This window comes from Tetrao urogallus (assembly GCF_951394365.1).
Source record: "Tetrao urogallus genome assembly, chromosome: 1".
NCBI lineage: Eukaryota > Metazoa > Chordata > Aves > Galliformes > Phasianidae > Tetrao > Tetrao urogallus.
In genome coordinates, this window is record NC_136813.1 from 57,021,085 (window position 1) to 57,038,275 (window position 17,191).

The following is a 17,191-nucleotide window of genomic DNA, read 5'->3' on the forward strand; positions in this document are numbered from 1 at the left end:
TCCCTCCCCCCCAGCACCATGGACCCCGCATGGGCAGGAGCTGTCACGGCCCATTAGCGCTCAAAGGAGCTGAGAAAGGTTAGGGAGGAAGACACTGCTGAGAGTTCATGTCCTCATACAGTAAGGTTATGAAATGTATAACCAGAATGACACTGTATCGCAAGTATGCAAACAAATGTACAAGGGAATAAACTGACTTCACCTGTTTATGTGGAAGTTCAAGGACATCAAAATATAAATCACTCTATTTTGTTGGAACAGATAAGTGTACTCCTGATAGTACAAGAAAGTGTTGCTGACGCACATAATCTTTCTCTGTGCTTTTCCCATGGCTTGACTACCATCAGCTCTGTGATCCTGGCAGCAGGTAGAAGGCAACGGCCAAGCCAAACATTAGGCACATCCCTTTCAATTCTTACTCCTTATTCTCAGATTGAAACGTGTTTCAAAATTAGATTTAGGCTAAGAACAAACAAAACTGTATTTCTGAAGCACGTGACAAATTCTGAAATCCAGCCAACTCATGCACTCGGCCTCTCCGATAGCTTTGGGTAACCTGCCTGTGATTTGGGGGCAATACCTAAACATAGCAACATACTCATAGCACCTGGATCTCCAATCCCCCTAGCGTGAGAAAAAATTAAAGATGGAACCTGCTTGTGCTGGGCTTGTAGAATCAAGCTTCCACATGCATCTGAAAACAGTTGCATGTCCCCAGAGGTAATACTTTTATCTGACCAGGTGCAGGTAATGCTGAACATTCTGGCAGTCTTCCCAAGCAAAACTCATTTGGGAGGTTCATGGCTTGCAGACCACGGTGTTGCTGATCACTGTTTGTTATCCATCCATATAGTTCAGTAACATGAGTCTAAGCACATTTGTAAATATACGAAAGGATCACATGCATTCTTTTGGCATGTAGGACCTCCAAATACTTGAAGAGTGGCAGCATGAAATCAGTAAGGCTCTGTGCTGGCAAAACTCTGTTTGCTGTATCTAAACTGAACTTCACCCCTTCCATGAGCAAAGGCTGCTCTTCCCTTGCCATGTTTCTGCCAGCTTAGGGTGAAAGGAGGCACCACTTGATGGCTGATGTAACTGTAGGCAAAGGCCCCTACCATGGATAGTCTGTTCTGATGTTCAACCATTACCCAGCACAGCTTATTTTTCTTGGATGAAAAAGGAGATGGCTGGAACACGGTATGCTGGCAAAAGCAAAGTTTAGCAGTTCAAAGATATGAATCTGAGCACTATTTTGTTGGTGTACTTCATATACTGGCAAAGCATCCCCAGCAGAGACCTCAAGCTACAAGATAAATGTGGTGAAATAGAGATGGGGCAGGAAGATATGACAGGCAAAAAGGAATGGGAGAGGTAAAACAAGATCTTTTTTTTTTTTCTTTCATCACGATGGAATTATCCCTTGGAGATGATTTGAGCAAATATCCTCTGGCAAATCTACTGCAATTACTTGAAGATACTACTGTCCCTATTTGTCCACCCCTGTGTTCTGCACAACTTGGTGGCACGGGAGAACAAGTGCTAATCTTTGGCCATTCCGACTCACAGCCTGCCTCGCTGAAAGCCCACAGAAATCAAAGCTGGGCTGCTAACACGATGCATTGCAATAGTGGAAGCATAAGACATGCCAGCTTGTAGAAACAGTGAACTGCAGCAGAGAAGTGGGATGGAGTAGTGGCATTAGTCCATTTATTTTAATTAAAGATGCCATAATTAAACTGAAAGGACTGGGAAATGTTTCCGGAAGGTGTATAGTTGGGATGTAGATTAACTATGTAAACTAGGGGCACTCATTCTAGGGAGCTGGTTGTGAAACAATAGGTGTGTTTTTCTTTTTGTTTTTTACCTGAAGTTTATGCAAACCTCGGTATCAAATGCTGTGCTCTGTACCAAAGTTATATGTTAAAAAAAAAAGAAGAAAAAAAAGAAAAAAGAAAAAAAAAAAAGAAGGAAAAATACTGGCTTGTTACTCTTCAGCCACTGCTAAAAATTAAATGCTACAGATACTCTTTATACCAATGTCAATATAGAAATCAATCTTGAATTCGAGTCTGTCTTAATGCCTGTCGTACAAATTGCGTGCTTAGTTCTGCTGCGAATCACTATATCAAAATGTTTATTGACCGTATAGCAATGAGTAACATGTATGAAAATATCATTGAGGCGAATGAATATTCATCTTCTCAAATATGTCAGATCCAGGAATGTGTGCTCAAGGTCACCGAGCATATTTCATAAACTCTTGGGAAAATCTTTCCAAATTTGCTAGGGGTTTCCAGACAGATGACTCCTGTCAGTGTGTGTGCCTGGACTGCTCGGAGGGGCAGCAGTTGCTCACCTAACTTCGCTCCCCTTAAGTCTTCAAGTAGACTTAGTGCAGCTCTAGGTAGAAAAGCGACAATTCCTGATTTTTCATGCGGATCTTGAGATCTGTTACGCAATCAGAACGTATCATCCGCATTTACCATTCCCTATTCCTCCCATTTTCCCAACGCGGAGTCCAGCGAGGGCAGCAGATGGGCAGGCACTGCCGGCACTGGGGAGCTGCCCCCACGGCACTCCTCGTTACGAGGAGGTTGCTCTTCTCTCCCGTTCCCTTTCTTAAAAAACAACCAAAAAAACACACAAACACACACACACAAAAAAAACACCGCCAATAGAAGCAGGTGACTACCACCTCATACGTAAATGCCAGCGCTTCCCATATGACGAAGGCAGAGGTCCTTCTCCTGCTTTCCCTCAGCCTGCCGGTGCTGCGGTCGCAGTGGTCTTCCCCAGCCCTCCCCGTTCTGCTGTTGATTTCTAACCGGGTTACGATGACCCGGGCAGCGGGCGGGAGGGAGAGCGAGGAGCACCTTCCTAGCAGCACTTTCCTCATTTTTTTGTCCTTTATTTTCGTCTTTTTCTCTCTTCGCGACGGCCGTAACCCCCACGTTCCTCCTCCCCCCGGACATGTGCATCAGACCCCTCGGGTCTGCCCCCCTCGGGGCCCCCTCCCGCCGTTCCTCCTTCGGGAGGAGAAAGGAGCCCATTGATCCCGGCGCATCAACGAGAGGCCCCCAGGGGGCCGCGCGGGGTGAGGTGTGTGGAGGGGGGATGGGGAGGGGAGGCGGCACGCGTGACCTCCGCCTCAACGGAAGAACTGCTTTGTGCATCTCTCCCCGCCGCACGCAGATAGCGGCGGGGGTGGGATGCGCACCCGCCAGGTGGAGGGACTGCGAGCGTGGGCGCTGCGTGCGTGCGTGGGGAGGGCTGACGCACGTCAGCGCGCGTGTGAGGGGGGACCGCGCGCACACGCCCGGAAGCTCCGCTGCGGGGGGGAACCCGGTGGTGGCAGAGGGCTGCGCCGGGAGAGGCTCAGCCTACAACGCAGCCTCAGCAACCGCTCGCCGCAGCCACCCCCATCGGCAGCGGCGCCCCGCGCGCCCTACATCCCGCTGCCGCCCCGCCAACGGCCCCAACGGCCGCCTCGCGCGCGAGCTCGCCGGGCGCGTTTGTTCTCGCGCCGCAGGCACGCTCCGGGGAGGCGGGGCGGGGCGGGGCAGCGCCTGAGGGAAGCCGGGGGCCGTGGGCGGGGGTAGGCGAGGCGCCGGAAGGCCAATGGTAGCTTGCCGCCTCGCGCCTCAGGGCCCGCCCCGTCGCCTGATTGGTGGATAGAGCCGTCCTTCGAGCGGCGTGGCGGCCAATGCGGGGCGAGAGCGGCGGCGGCGTTGTCCCGCCCCGTCTCGGTGTGCGAGCGCCTCGGTAACTCGGCGGTCACGTGTTGTTTTGCTCTTTAGTTGGGGCACTCGGTGCGCGATGCGTTACTCACTGCCACGCTCCCGCCGGCACAGGCACCAGCCGCCGCGGCAGCAGCAGCACCGGCCGGGCGCCGCCGCCGGGAGCCGAGGCGGGCAGGACGCCGGGCGGCCGCCGGCAGCGCCCGCTGCTTAGAGCCGGCCCCGGCGCGGCTGAGGAGCCCGGGCGGCCGCGCTCTCCCCGCGGCGGAGCCGCTCAACCCCAGCCCCGCTCGGCGTCGGCAACGCACGGCCGGGGGATGGCGAGCCCCGCCGCGCTGGGGCTGCCGCCCGGCCCCAACCTGAACAACAACAACAACAACCGCGGCGTGAGGAAGTGCGGCTACCTGCGCAAGCAGAAGCACGGCCACAAGCGCTTCTTCGTGCTGCGCGGCCCGGGCGGCGGCGGGGAGGAGGCGGGGGGCGCCCGGCTGGAGTACTACGAGAGCGAGAAGAAATGGAGGAACAAGTCCGGGGCGCCCAAGCGGGTGATCGCGCTGGACTCGTGCCTCAACATCAACAAGCGGGCGGACGCCAAGCACAAGTACCTCATCGCCCTCTACACCAAGGACGAGTACTTCGCCGTGGCGGCCGAGAACGAGCAGGAGCAGGAGGGCTGGTACCGCGCCCTCACCGACCTGCTGAGCGAGGGCAAGGCGGCCGCCGGCTCCCCGCACCGCCCCCTGCCTTCGCCCTTCGCCGCGCTGGCCGCCGGCGAGGAGTCCGACTACGGGCTGGTGACGCCGGCCGCCGCCGCCTACCGGGAGGTCTGGCAGGTGACACTGAAGCCCAAGGGCTTGGGGCAGAGCAAGAACCTCACCGGCGTGCACCGCCTCTGCCTCTCGGCCCGCACTATCGGCTTCGTGCGCCTCAACTGCGAGCTGCCCTCGGTCACGCTGCAGCTGATGAACATCCGCCGCTGCGGCCACTCGGACAGCTTCTTCTTCATTGAGGTGGGCCGTTCGGCCGCCACCGGGCCCGGCGAGCTGTGGATGCAGGCGGACGACTCGGTGGTGGCTCAGAACATCCACGAGACCATCCTGGAGGCTATGAAGGCTCTAAAGGAGCTGTCCGAGTTCCGGCCCCGCAGCAAGAGCCAGTCGTCGTCCTCCTCTTCCTCCGGGGGGGCGGCCGGAGGCGGCGGCCCCTCGGCCACGCACCCCATCACCGTGCCGGGCCGCCGGCACCACCACCTGGTCAACCTGCCGCCCAGCCAGACCGGCCTGCTCCGCCGCTCCCGCACCGACAGCCTGGCCGCCGGCAGCAGGGCCGCGCCGTGCCGGGTGCGGACGGCCAGCGAGGGCGACGGCTGCCGGGTGGGCTCGGCTGCCGGCAGCCCCATGAGCCCCGGCCCCGTGCGGACCCCACTCAGCCGCTCGCACACGCTGAGCGGCGGCGGAGGGCGGCCGGCGGGGAAGCTGCTGCCGGTGCTAGCCGGGGGCGGGCTGCAAAGCAGCCGTTCCATGTCCATGCCCGCCTCCCACTCGCCCCCCTCCGCCACTAGCCCCGTCAGTCTCTCCTCCAGCAGCGGCCTGGGCTCCGAGCCGGCCCACCCGCATCACCCGCAGCGCCCGTCCAGCGGCAGCGCCTCGGTGTCCGGCTCGCCCAGCGACGCGGGCTTCATGTCCTTCGACGAGTACGGCTCCAGCCCGGGCGGCGACCCGCGGCCCTTCTCCTCCTCCTCCACCGCCAGCAACCGCAGCAACACGCCGGAATCGGTGGCCGAGACCCCCCCGGTGCGGGACTCCGGCGGCGGCACCGACCTGTATGGCTACATGGCGATGGAGCGGCCCCCGAGCGGCCGTCTCTGCTACCGGCCTTGCCCCGAGGTTGACCGGGGCCACCGCAAGCGGACCTACTCGCTGACCACCCCGTGCCGGCAACGGCCCGCCCCGCCGCAGGTCTCCTCCGCCTCCCTGGACGAGTACACGCTAATGCGGGCCACCTTCGCCGGCAGCGCCGGCCGCCTCTTTCCCTCCTGCCCGGCCGGGGCTTCCCCCAAAGTCACCTACACCCCCTACCCCGAGGACTACGGGGACATCGAGATCGGCTCTCACCGCAGCTCCGGCAGCAGCAGTACCAACCTGGGGCCGCCGGCAGGGGGGGGAGGCGGAGGCGGGGGCGGAGATGATGATGGCTACATGCCTATGACCCCCGGCGTGGCCGCGGCCCTTGGTCGGGGGGGGCGGGGTGGCGATGACTACATGCCCATGAGCCCCACCAGCGTATCGGCCCCCAAGCAGATTCTGCAGCCCCGAGCGGGGGTGGGAGGCGGCTCCCCCGGCAACGGGAGCAGCTACAAGACCAGCTCGCCAGGGGAAAGTTCCCCCGACGACAGCGGCTACATGAGGATGTGGTGCGGCTCCAAGCTGTCCATGGAGAGTTCAGATGGGAGGCTGAGCAACGGCGACTACATCAATATGTCCCCTCGGGACCCCCATCAGGGGTCCCAGGCTCCCTCCCTCACCCCCCCGGACTTCTTCTTCGTCCCCGCGGGGCACGGGGCTGGCGAGCCCCTCAAACCCGGCTGCTACTCTTACAGCTCCCTGCCCCGCTCCTACAAGAGCCAAGGCCTGGCTAAGGACAGCGACCAGTACGTGTTCATGAACTCTCCGGGCAGGATGATCCCCGAGGAGGCAATGTGCGGAGTGGCTCCGTCCCCAGCCGGCACCTTTGCCCCCTCCAGCCACACGGTGCCTTCGCCCCTGCGGCACAGCCGGACCGAGGGCTTCCTCAGCCAGCGGTGCCAGAGGGCCATCCGGCCCAGCCGCCTGTCTCTGGAGACCTTGCGGACGATGCTGCCCAGCATGAACGAGCACCCCTTGCCTCCCGAGCCCAAGAGCCCCGGGGAATACATCAACATTGACTTTGGGGATGCCGCTGTCTATTCTCCTCCCTCGCTGCCCACCGACAGCCCAGCCTCTTCCCTGGGCTCGGGCACGGGGCAGAGGCGCTCCCCTCTCTCTGACTACATGAACATCGACTTCAGCTCACAATCACCCTCCCAGTCAGGCACGGTCTCGGTGGGCTCTTTGGAAGCACTCTCGCCTGGCTCTTCCTCCAGCACCAGCCAGCCTGATGGGCGCTACATGAAGGCGGCTGGGGGGGTGGCCTGTCTGTCCAGCCCATCCGACAGCGGAGATTACACTGAGATGACCTTCGGCATGGCCACTACCCCACCCCAACCCATCGTTCAGAAGCCAGAAAGTGCCCGGGTCACCAGCCCCACGGCCGGGGTGAAGAGGCTCACCCTCTCTGGGGTGGAGGCCTTCATTCTTTCCAGCCCACCCCCAGACCCCAACCGTGGGGCCAAGGTCATCCGGGCTGACCCCCAGGGGCGCAGGAGGCACAGCTCGGAAACTTTCTCCTCCACCACCACTGTGACCCCCGTGTCCCCCTCTTTTGCACACAACCCCAAAAGGCACAACTCAGCCTCGGTGGAGAACGTGTCCCTCAGGAAAAGCGAAGGCCTGGAGGAGGAGCAGGGCAGCAGCCCCATGTGCCGCGAGACCTCGGCTGGCTTCCAGAACGGCCTCAACTACATCGCCGTCGACTTGGTAGACGGCAGCCTGGCAGGCTGTGACAAAGCCAGGTCGAAAGCCAGGCATGTCCTGAACGGAGGTGTCAATGGAGTGGAGATGAGCGCCTACGCCAGCATAGACTTTCTGTCTCACAACCTGAAAGAAGCAAGCGCTGTGAAAGGTGAGTAGCTACACCAAATGGTGCTTGGCTGGAGTGGGTTTATTCCTCACAGTGGGACTGGGTTTTGTGGCAGAGAGCGCTCTCTCATCGCTCTTTCTTTAAAGTCTCCTTTCCTAAATGCATGCTGTAATCACCAGTCTTGAAGGAGCTTGCTGCCTCTTTGTATGAGGGAAAAGTTTACTTTGGGGATATTCCTTTGTGTTTAAATTCTTCTGGGCTGCTATGAGTGTTTACTTCGGGATACCCCAAAGAAGCTGATGTTTACGTTGTTGCCATGGTTGGGTTATACTGCAGAGTTTTCTCATGTAAGATTTCAGAAAGTGTTTGGAAAACGTGGCCAAAATAATTCATGTTAATACAGCTTCTAAATATTATTTAACAATGTAAAATGATCGAGTTGGGGTGAGGACAGGAGATTACAGAAAAATCCCTGGCACTCAGGCTAAGAAGGTCAATCATAACAAAATTAGAAGGGTTATTTTGAATATCTAAATTTTGATATCTCTTATCTCTTGCAAAGTTTAACACTGAATCATGGTGAATGTTAAATTAAAAACAAAACCAAAAAATTCTCCCCGTATGTCCAGCAGTTGCTGTGCACCCAGGCTGCCCCATGTGGCATTGTGCATCTTGCTTGGAGCGCGCCCCATGGCGGCTGGTCTCGCCTCCGGGAGTGATGGGAGGGTATCGGGGCACCAACGTTCTGTGTTCAATGACAAAAGCAAGCCAACAAAATGTGAAATGAGGGCCGAGGGAGAATGCATATTTTAATTCTGTAGCTGTTCCTTTGTTGAGGTGCTGGTTTTCCTGCTCTTTTTTTTCTTAAAAAGGGAAGAACAAAGGACACCCTTCCCTCCCTGCTCTCCTCCCCCCCTCCTTTCCCCCCCCCCCCCCCCCCCCAAATAGCAACCCGCCTCTTCCTAACAAGCGGGAATTCATACACAAGTGAATGCTGGCTGGGGAGGGCCCAGAACAGCCAATCTGTCAAGGATTAAAAGTTAATGATGAGGCACCGTAGGGATTCTCTTTGCTGTTGCATTTATTCAAGACACGGTACTTTAAACCTGTATGCATATAGAGCTGTAATAGATGTTTATGGGTTGGCTGGGTGAAACGACATAGTGCGCAGAAGCGGTTGCTTGGAGGTAAATACGTGTTGCTTCTGCATCCGTGCTGCTGACAGAGGTCATCAATTATGTGCGAAAAGTGACAGTCTCTAAGAGCCACGCTTGCAATGTTTTTCCTTCTGTTTTCTTCCTAGCCAGTTGATTTTGAAGAAGAAAATATTTTCTCTTTTGATAGGAAGTACAGGAAGATGGAAAAGATGAGAGCTCCAGCGCTGGCAGAGCAAGCGTTGAACCTAATTAACGCGAGAGGATTGTTGAATGAGATGGCAAAGTTTTAAAGGATGCACGCTTATTCTGAATGACTTGAAGGGCTGAGGGCAGAGTGTTATTTGGCGGTTGCTTTTGTTTTTGCTGGGGTCATTTTCGGGATTCGTATGTCGTGACCTGAAGCGGTGCAGATGCTGCGCGTATGGGTTGCGTTGCCCTATACAAGGCCAGCTTTGAATTCACAGCCTAGGACACACAAGCTATTGTGTGTGTTTCTTTGCAAACTGATTTTCACAGAAATAACGGGTTTTCTAGACCACCTATGGCCCTAAGTGCAAACCAAACTGTTGTTGGGAAACAACTATTTCCACAACAGTCTCCAAACTGCTGACCCCAAGGCAGAGGGGGAAAACAGGGGGAGGGCTGTGGGAGGCAGTGACAGAGAAAACCTGGCGTGTATGGCAGAGCTCCCATCAGCCGGGTTGGGAGTGGGAGTGGGGCAGCCGAGCTGGGGACTGACTACTGTCTTCCTGCAAAGTAAACAAAGGGGTAATGCCAGAAACATGGCCACGTCAATTTGGTACATAACGTACTGAGGAGAGGATTTAATTCTATTGTATATTTATCAAAGCGTGGTTATAGACAGACTTTAATATTTAATCTGTATGTGTATTTATTTTCCCTATTTCCTTTAAGCTCATAAACGTAGACCTCATCCAGAAGTGCTCTGGGTAAACTCGCTGAGGTTTAATCTCCACGTAGGAGGCAAAGCTCTCCTTCCACCCTCCTGTTTCCCTGGAAAATGTGTCTGCCTGCTGCGCAGTTGCTCTACTCTGGGATTGCTGTAGCCAATATGAAGTGAGGGCGGTAAGAAAAAAGCTGCACAAGCATCAGTCAGAGTGCTCTGGGTTGTATGTCAAACCCAGGGCTTCATGTGAGCTGTGTTTGTGGCAGGAGAGCAGGAAAAGCTGTAGCAGGGGTTTGTAGAAATACCCTGACAAGTTTCTTCCTGGTGTATATGGGATCCACTTGTGCAAATTTCCAGGTTTCTCTTTTGGTTTTCATTAGGTTTTAACACTGGAGTTTGTTTACAGAGCTGCTTCTGCCACTGTTAAAATGATTACTTAGTGTTGTGTATTTGAATTCTGAAAGCTGTGGCTTGGGAGATTGCTAAGACTTCCATATTCTGCAGAGAAATATAGAGACAATTTAAAGGAGACTATATTTGAGCAAAAGCAAGAGTAAACTGTTATTTTAACACAGCAGTAATTCAGGTAGATTTGAGAGAATCTATTTTAGTAAAATAATGGTTTGCATGAGAGATCTCTTACATCACATGTAATCAGCATTGTTTACTGAGCTGTTTGCACTATTTTCAAGTTTTGTTTTTGTGTATCTGAGTGGTAGGCTTTGCCTTTTCAAACAGAAGAGGGATTTTTCTATGGAGTTCTTAAGACAGTGGAGGATCCATGTGCGGTTAATAATTGGAGCAAGCGAACAAGTCAGATACAGGATATACAAACAAGCTTTTTATAATTACTTTAATAGTAAATTAGTGTAAAATACATGGAAAAAATCAATTTGAATTCTTCTTAAGCTCTGTAGCAATCAATGTATTTTCACGTGGATAAATGCTTTGCAGGAAATTGTCTGTGTTATTTGAAGGTGGTTGATTTTCACACATAGCTTTTTTCTGCTGCCAGTACCTGACCTCTGCTGTAGTAACGCTGTGTTTCTGGGATCTCTTTCCATGTTGTCCTCTCAAGACAAGCGCGAGCTTGTGCCACCACAATGGCTGTGACAACAGAGAAATCAAAAGGTTGCTTGAAATCATCAGTGCATTTAGTTTTACTGTACTCCGAAAGTGTGCGCATACTTAAGAATCTGAGAAATGCTTGCTTTCTTCCAATTTGTAAATAAAATAATGGTTTTAATGGTCAGTTAAAGCTCTTGTTGGATGTGGATAATTAGCTAGCCTTTCGTTCTGACATTCTGACTGCTTTTTCGCTTAAAGAAATGTATGCCCTGTGTATGGTTTTATTGTTTATAGAGACATTTGCAGTCTTTTTCTCATATAGTGTCAATTATTTATTCCAGTGTATTTATAGCAGGTAACACTCAAAAATGAGGTAACTTTTTAATGCTGAATCTTAACTCTGTTGAAGTAAAGTGGGAGTTTTGTCTCAGTTTCAGTGGGGTAAAGATTTTACCTTTTGTGTGTAATCCTGGAATTTGAAGTAAAATTCCCATTAAGGTTAGTGACTGTGTAATTGGGAGTTCTGCTTAATTGAAAACACTGGACTTGGGTGTGTTATAATTCATTTTTGTCTTCTCTTAACAAAATGCTCTGTAACTTCTAAATGCTTATAGTATTTGGACTAATTTTTTAAAACTGAACAGATATTATGTATAATGGTGCAAAAAAACAAAACAAAAAAAGCACCACCACCAACAACAACTGAGGATTGTTTACTTCCTGTGTTAGTTTTGTTGTCTTAATTTAAAGTAATCATCTGTAATGCATCTACTGAAGATCGTAATAAGGTGATTTTTGATAATAATGAACCTCCCCCTTGTTAATTAGTTCTTACTTTTGTGAGGGTTTTGTGATTGCATCTAAACCAAATAAAAAGCCTATCTCAAGAACTCTCTCCCTGTGTCTTTCTAATGGCATTTCAGATTATTTCAAACATAACCCTTGTTTCCTTTTTTTTCTTCAGATATCTTTGCACAATGAATTATTAATTTTTTTTCCATTCTAGTATGCCAACTGCCATAAAGTTTTGATTCTGAGAGCAGCGTGAGAATGTTTAATTGTCTCATTTCCAAAACTTGTATTCATTTTTTTTAAAATGACTTCTTAAAAGGATTGAAAGAACTGTGTGTTGTGTTAGCAACCCGTACATCCTTTAAAATCATCTTTGAGTAAATTAGTTGTAAGCATAGTATTTTCCCTTGCTGATAAGTTCCTTAAGAACATCATAATTAACACGTGAAAGAGCTGAACTACTTTTAACAACTCGCATAGTTGGATTTTACTGCTTAGAATTAAACATTTGAGGTTGTCTTTTACTGCCTCTATGAAAGCACTTTTTGTCTCTCAGAATGCATTTTACAGGTAACCACACCAAAATGGCAAAGCCTGAACCCAGCAGCGCCATTTGTGGAACCGAATGTAAACTGAAGCTATCTGAGATTAAATGAAGCCTTTGATATTTTAAATTCTGTTGATTATGTGGATGGCAGCTTTTTACAAGCAGATAGAATATTTAAACTTGTAACGTGTTAGACTTCTATTCTGCTTTATACTCTAAATTACATTTAGCTATACTGTTCTTGTTAGGAATGTCATGGTTGCTTTGAGTCATTTAAGATAAATTGTTATAGACAGAGTTGAATGGTGAGTTTGTTCTAAAATGCACCGGTACAGTCATTGCTCAAGGCAGAGGAAATGCTTAGGTTGGTGATTGCTTCTGATTACTTGATTTCTTTCAAGATAGCTACAGAAACTAACGTTCCCTTGTAACCAAAATGCATAAAGGAGTGTTTGAACAGAAAGAGCATTAGGACTTGTTTTATATGGCGGTCTTTGGTTTGTTTGTTGCTGTTGTGTATTGGTTGTTTTTTTTCTCTAATAAGGAGGGAATAGCATGGGATTTTTACACTTGATTTACTGGCATTTTTAAATAGCAGTAATTATACTGGAATGCTGAAGTGGTTTCAAAGTTCAAGCATCTACACAAAAATGATGCTATCATTAGTGTATGTAATGTAACTTTCCTCCCTATTTGTCAGTTCAATGGCAACATAGACACATTCAGGCATTTTTCTCTTTGTATCAGATTTGCAGTAAAGCACTTAGAAAGCACAGTTAATATGTTTATTTTCAAAGTAATAAACATAAGTAGCCATAGCTTGTTTTGTTTTTTTTTTTATCATTATTATTGTTATTTGTTGAGGGTGTAGTATGCTGTTAAAGTGGTTGTCTGCTTGTTTTCTTTATGTCTACGTGTGTTATGTATTAGTTGTGGTATACTGTAGCAGTTTGTGGAGTTTTAACATTGTTAGCAAAATGTGTTTAATAAAAGTAAAATACAAGTATAGTGGCTTATTTGATCCATAAGGGTGTGCAATGTTGAGGGTTTCACAGTTCTTTTTGTTATTTCTTTGAGTGTTTGCTTAAAAGTGAGCTGTATGCATGTGGAAATCAGTAGCATCCATTCATTTTTAGAGATAGTGAACTGACCTCAGAGTTCAGATGCATTTTGCTTGTGTGTGCGTTGTCTGGAGCACAGTTGTTTTTAAAGTTGGTGTGTGTACATGAAGGGGGTCAAGAGTGGCAGTCCTGAAGAGCCAAGTTCAGCTGAATAGTTCCTTGCTGCCAATTGCTGAAAAGACAGCTTTTCCTCCTGGAGCCTGTCCAAAGGACAACTTTTTTTTTTTGTTTTCTCCCTGGTGTTTTTCTCTGGAGCCTGACCGTGTGTATCTCCTGGTCCTCTAGAATCAGCTGAAGTAAACAGAGCTCCTCCAGAGGAGTGCTCCTCCAAACCTTATGTAGACACCTACTAGAAAGCAGCATGAATTTTCCCTCCACTTGGCTGCACCTCTGTGAGCTGTAGAAGAAACCTGGGTTACTGGTTTAGATCACATTTGTTGTTTCCACACTCCTTTACATTGGATGAATCTCATAGTTTCAGGGTTGTATTTATACTTGAGGCTTAGGCATTGTTAGCTGGACTGAAAACTTAGACAAAAACCAGAAAAAGCCCCATAAAGGTTATTTGCACCTTCACAGAAGGTAACTTAAAACAAGGCACTTCAGTGTTAGAGCGCTAAGTCAGACAGTAACACCTGAGCCTTACTAAAGGACAACAGAGGAGCATCATCTCTATTAGGCGCTATGGGCAGCTCTCCTGAGGAACAGGTGTTGTTGCTGGGACTCCTCTGGTAAGTGGTGTGCCTTGGAGGGGTGCTACTGTCTGGCAGCTGCAGTGAAGCACAGACCTCCAACACCAGTCAAAGCAAAACTAGCATTGTTCAGCATAAATATTTGCTCTAAATGTGAGGGATTCAATTGGAAGTCTATTTAAAAAACAAACAAACAAACAAAAAAAAAAAAAAAAAAAAAAGAGAGAGAGACAATATTTTGAGTTCTGTTATCTGCCCACTTTTTCACTATTTACAGATTATCTGTTTTTCTTTTCAAATAATCAATTATTTATCAGCAGTGACAGTCCTGAGTTATGCAGAGGTGTAGGAAAATAACAACAAAAAGCATTTTTTTTTTGCATACACACAGTGGAGGGCAATACGTATTGTAAAGAAACGCACTAGAAGCTGCAAGTTGAGAAGTAATGCATCTTTTTGGCACTGAGTTTGTTTTCTGTCAAACCTGGATTTGCTTATCTTGACTATTCTCAAAATATATTTAAAAATAAAAAATAAAAAAAAACAGCTCTAGAGTGCCTTTATCTCAACTATTTCTGTCACTGGTTTGCTGACTGAAAAACTGAACCGCCAGACTAAGCCCCTCTGATCGTAACATCTACGTTGCGGAAGAGGATCGTAGTAGCCTGATTCCATAGATTAGTAGTGATTCAGTGTTTTGTTTACATTTTGTCAATCTCTTCAGCATCCTAGAGGAGAACACTTCCTTCCTGGCAGATGGCAGCCCCAGGGCCATGCACCTGCCACGGCAGGCTCTGCGCTCGTAATCTACCCCAGCATCGCTGTTGACAAAAGGCTAATGATGGGAGACTGTCTGCCTGACAGCCTCAACAAAACAGGAGCACATTTGTCCTTCAGCCAGGCTCTGAAAGATCTTAGGAAGGACGTTTGGGTGTATACGCAAGAATTATTGGTGCATTTAATTTAGCCTTCTTCAGAAGCTTTCGTGGTGTGAGACGCTTCTGAGATAATTACATTGTAGAAAGCAAAGGGTGCCTCAAAGAAGGGATTTTCTGTTTCTCTGCCGGAGTGACACCCGATTTCCTATTCCACAGCTCAGTGCAGATGGTAGGAGCACGTGTGTGATTTAGCCATCAGGGCTGTGGGGTGCTGGTGAGGGGCTCAGCCCTGCGCTGCTCGGAGGCTGCCTTTAGCTGTTTATGAATGGTGTGTGCCGCGGTTGCATAATGCATTCATTTTTCTGTCGTCTGCCTGCTAGTGTTAAATGTTGTTATTATGTCACTAGGCCGGGATCTCTTAATTTGTCTTTCCTTCACTTGTGTGTTTACGTTAGGTTGCCGTTCTGATTTGAAACGCACATGGGTGACGTTCCTCGCGGACGCTACCCAAGGCGAGGGTGTCTTTGAAGTAGGCCAGGATGTTCTTTGCTAAATTTAAAAACTACCCAAATATTACCCAGAGTTTGTAGAGTATTAAGCGGGATTACATGACGCACGGATTAGACATTGTTGAGCAGCTTGTTTTTGTTTGAAGGGGTCAGAAATGGAGGCACTGGGGCTTGAGTGCAATGCCAAGTCGGGGAACTTGCCACTACCACCAACAGCAGAAGTTTATTAGAAACAACAGAACGCAGTGGAAAGTCTTCTAAGCTTTTTGAAGTGATGCTTTAAAAAATGTGTTTGAAACGTGCTCTGGTGATGAGTGCAAGGTATGAAACTCACTATTCAGTTTGGCTCAATTTCACAGGCAGTTTCAAGTAGATGAAGAATAATGCTGTAAGCAAGACTTGAGGTGAGGACTCGGCTTCTCTGAAGTCAAAGACGAATCACTAAATCTTTCCAGTAGCAGTGGGAAAATCCTGTCAGTGAAATTAGATCTAAGCAACTTTAGATTTACCCATTGTCTTGTGTCTTCCCTGGCAGCTTATTATTTAAAAATGATGTTAAAGAGGGTTCTTTATGTCCAGTTTAACCCTTTAAATTGGCAAACGCTGTCAGGCTAACGTCCGGAATGAGGAATTGGAAGATTTTTCTTTCGGATATGGTCTTTTCCTCCCTGCAAGTTACAGTCTTGATTGAATGAAACATTCCTGTGAACACCTTCTGTGGGAAAGTTAGGCTTGGCTTTCACATGGGCGGTGACTACCGGGCAGGACAGGGAGAGTTACTGAGGACGAGAAAGTAGCAGCGAAGCTGGCTTAGTTAGCCTTGGGAAATGGAGTAACTGACACTATACAAAGTTATTCCTAACAACTTCTAGTGCTACATTTTAGCATTATTTATAAGAAGCAGGAGTAGAATTGACACAAGCCCCTTTAGGTCATACCAGAAAAGGATTTCTTTGCAAGGGGGGTCTGAGATTTGTTGGAGGTGAAATTCATCTGTATGGCAGTTTCTCTCAATTGTGTCATAATATCATTTGGAAATATTTATAAGAGGCTGGACTTGCATCTTTTACAATGAAGATTTAATTCCTGAGCAATTGTTTCTGCCAAAAATCAATGAAGCATTAACTGTAATAATATTGTCTCTTCTACATAATAAGAAGAAAAGTTATGCTTCTGTTGTAGTAATCAAGAGCTCTTGATAAAAACTTGTGATGATGATAAGTATTCAAATTGTTTGTGAACTGCAAAAATTACTTTATTATGAGCATTATTTACAACTAATTAGTCTTGATCTAATAAAACTATGAGCATTTATATTTAGAATTGGAATCAAACTGGTAAGCAGTGCAGGGGTACATAATTGGCTCCATAGTGGTCACGGAATTCGTGTTCATGACTTTAACAATAGTTACAGGAAATGAGTATGCAAAGAGGCATAAGGGATAAATGTATGATTGTGGAGCACATAACGCTTCAGGGAGTTGGCTGTAAACATAAAATGGGAGTACTAATGACCTTATAAACCCAATATTCCATCAGTTCCCCTCACAAACATCAGAGAGAGATTCTTGCTTGCACAAATAAGTGCTAGGCTGCTACTGCTTTCTTTTGGAGTTCTACAAAAATATAATTTGTCATACTTCTCTGTTTTAATCTGTAAAAGACAAGATGTTTGTTTGAGAAGATAAACCTTCAACAGTAACTGGTGTAATCTAAATAAATAGTAGATTGTATGGGTTCTAAATAAATAATTTGGTAGTAATCAGTTCTTGAATGTTAGCCAATAGGATGATTTCCAGATATAAATGCACCAGTGTATTTCAGCACTGTAAATGATTTCTAGACTCTTTATTTTTTTTTTCCCCATTAGTGCAAATATTCAAGTGACAGGAAACTTAATGAAATGTAAGAGCTGATAACATTAGAATAGTGTATCTGTTGTTTTTTACTGTTTTATTATCAGGGCTACAGGGATCATGGTGAGGGAACTGGAATATCTCCCTTATAAAGAAAGGCTGAGAGACCTGGGGCTTTTCAGCATGGAGAAGAGAAGGCTGTGGAGT

The 17,191-nt window shown here is 48.4% G+C and overlaps 1 protein-coding gene across 1 annotated transcript; it reads left to right on the top strand.

Annotated features, from left to right (window-relative positions):
• Positions 1-4,057: 4,057 nt before the first annotated feature.
• Positions 4,058-8,827, top strand: IRS2 (insulin receptor substrate 2; the record flags this gene model as incomplete). The annotated part of the gene is made up of 2 exons (XM_079547680.1): positions 4,058-7,499; positions 8,802-8,827. 2 exons carry the CDS (start codon positions 4,058-4,060, stop codon positions 8,825-8,827), a joined length of 3,468 nt encoding a protein of 1,155 aa, XP_079403806.1.
• Between the last annotated feature and the right edge of the window lie 8,364 nt (positions 8,828-17,191).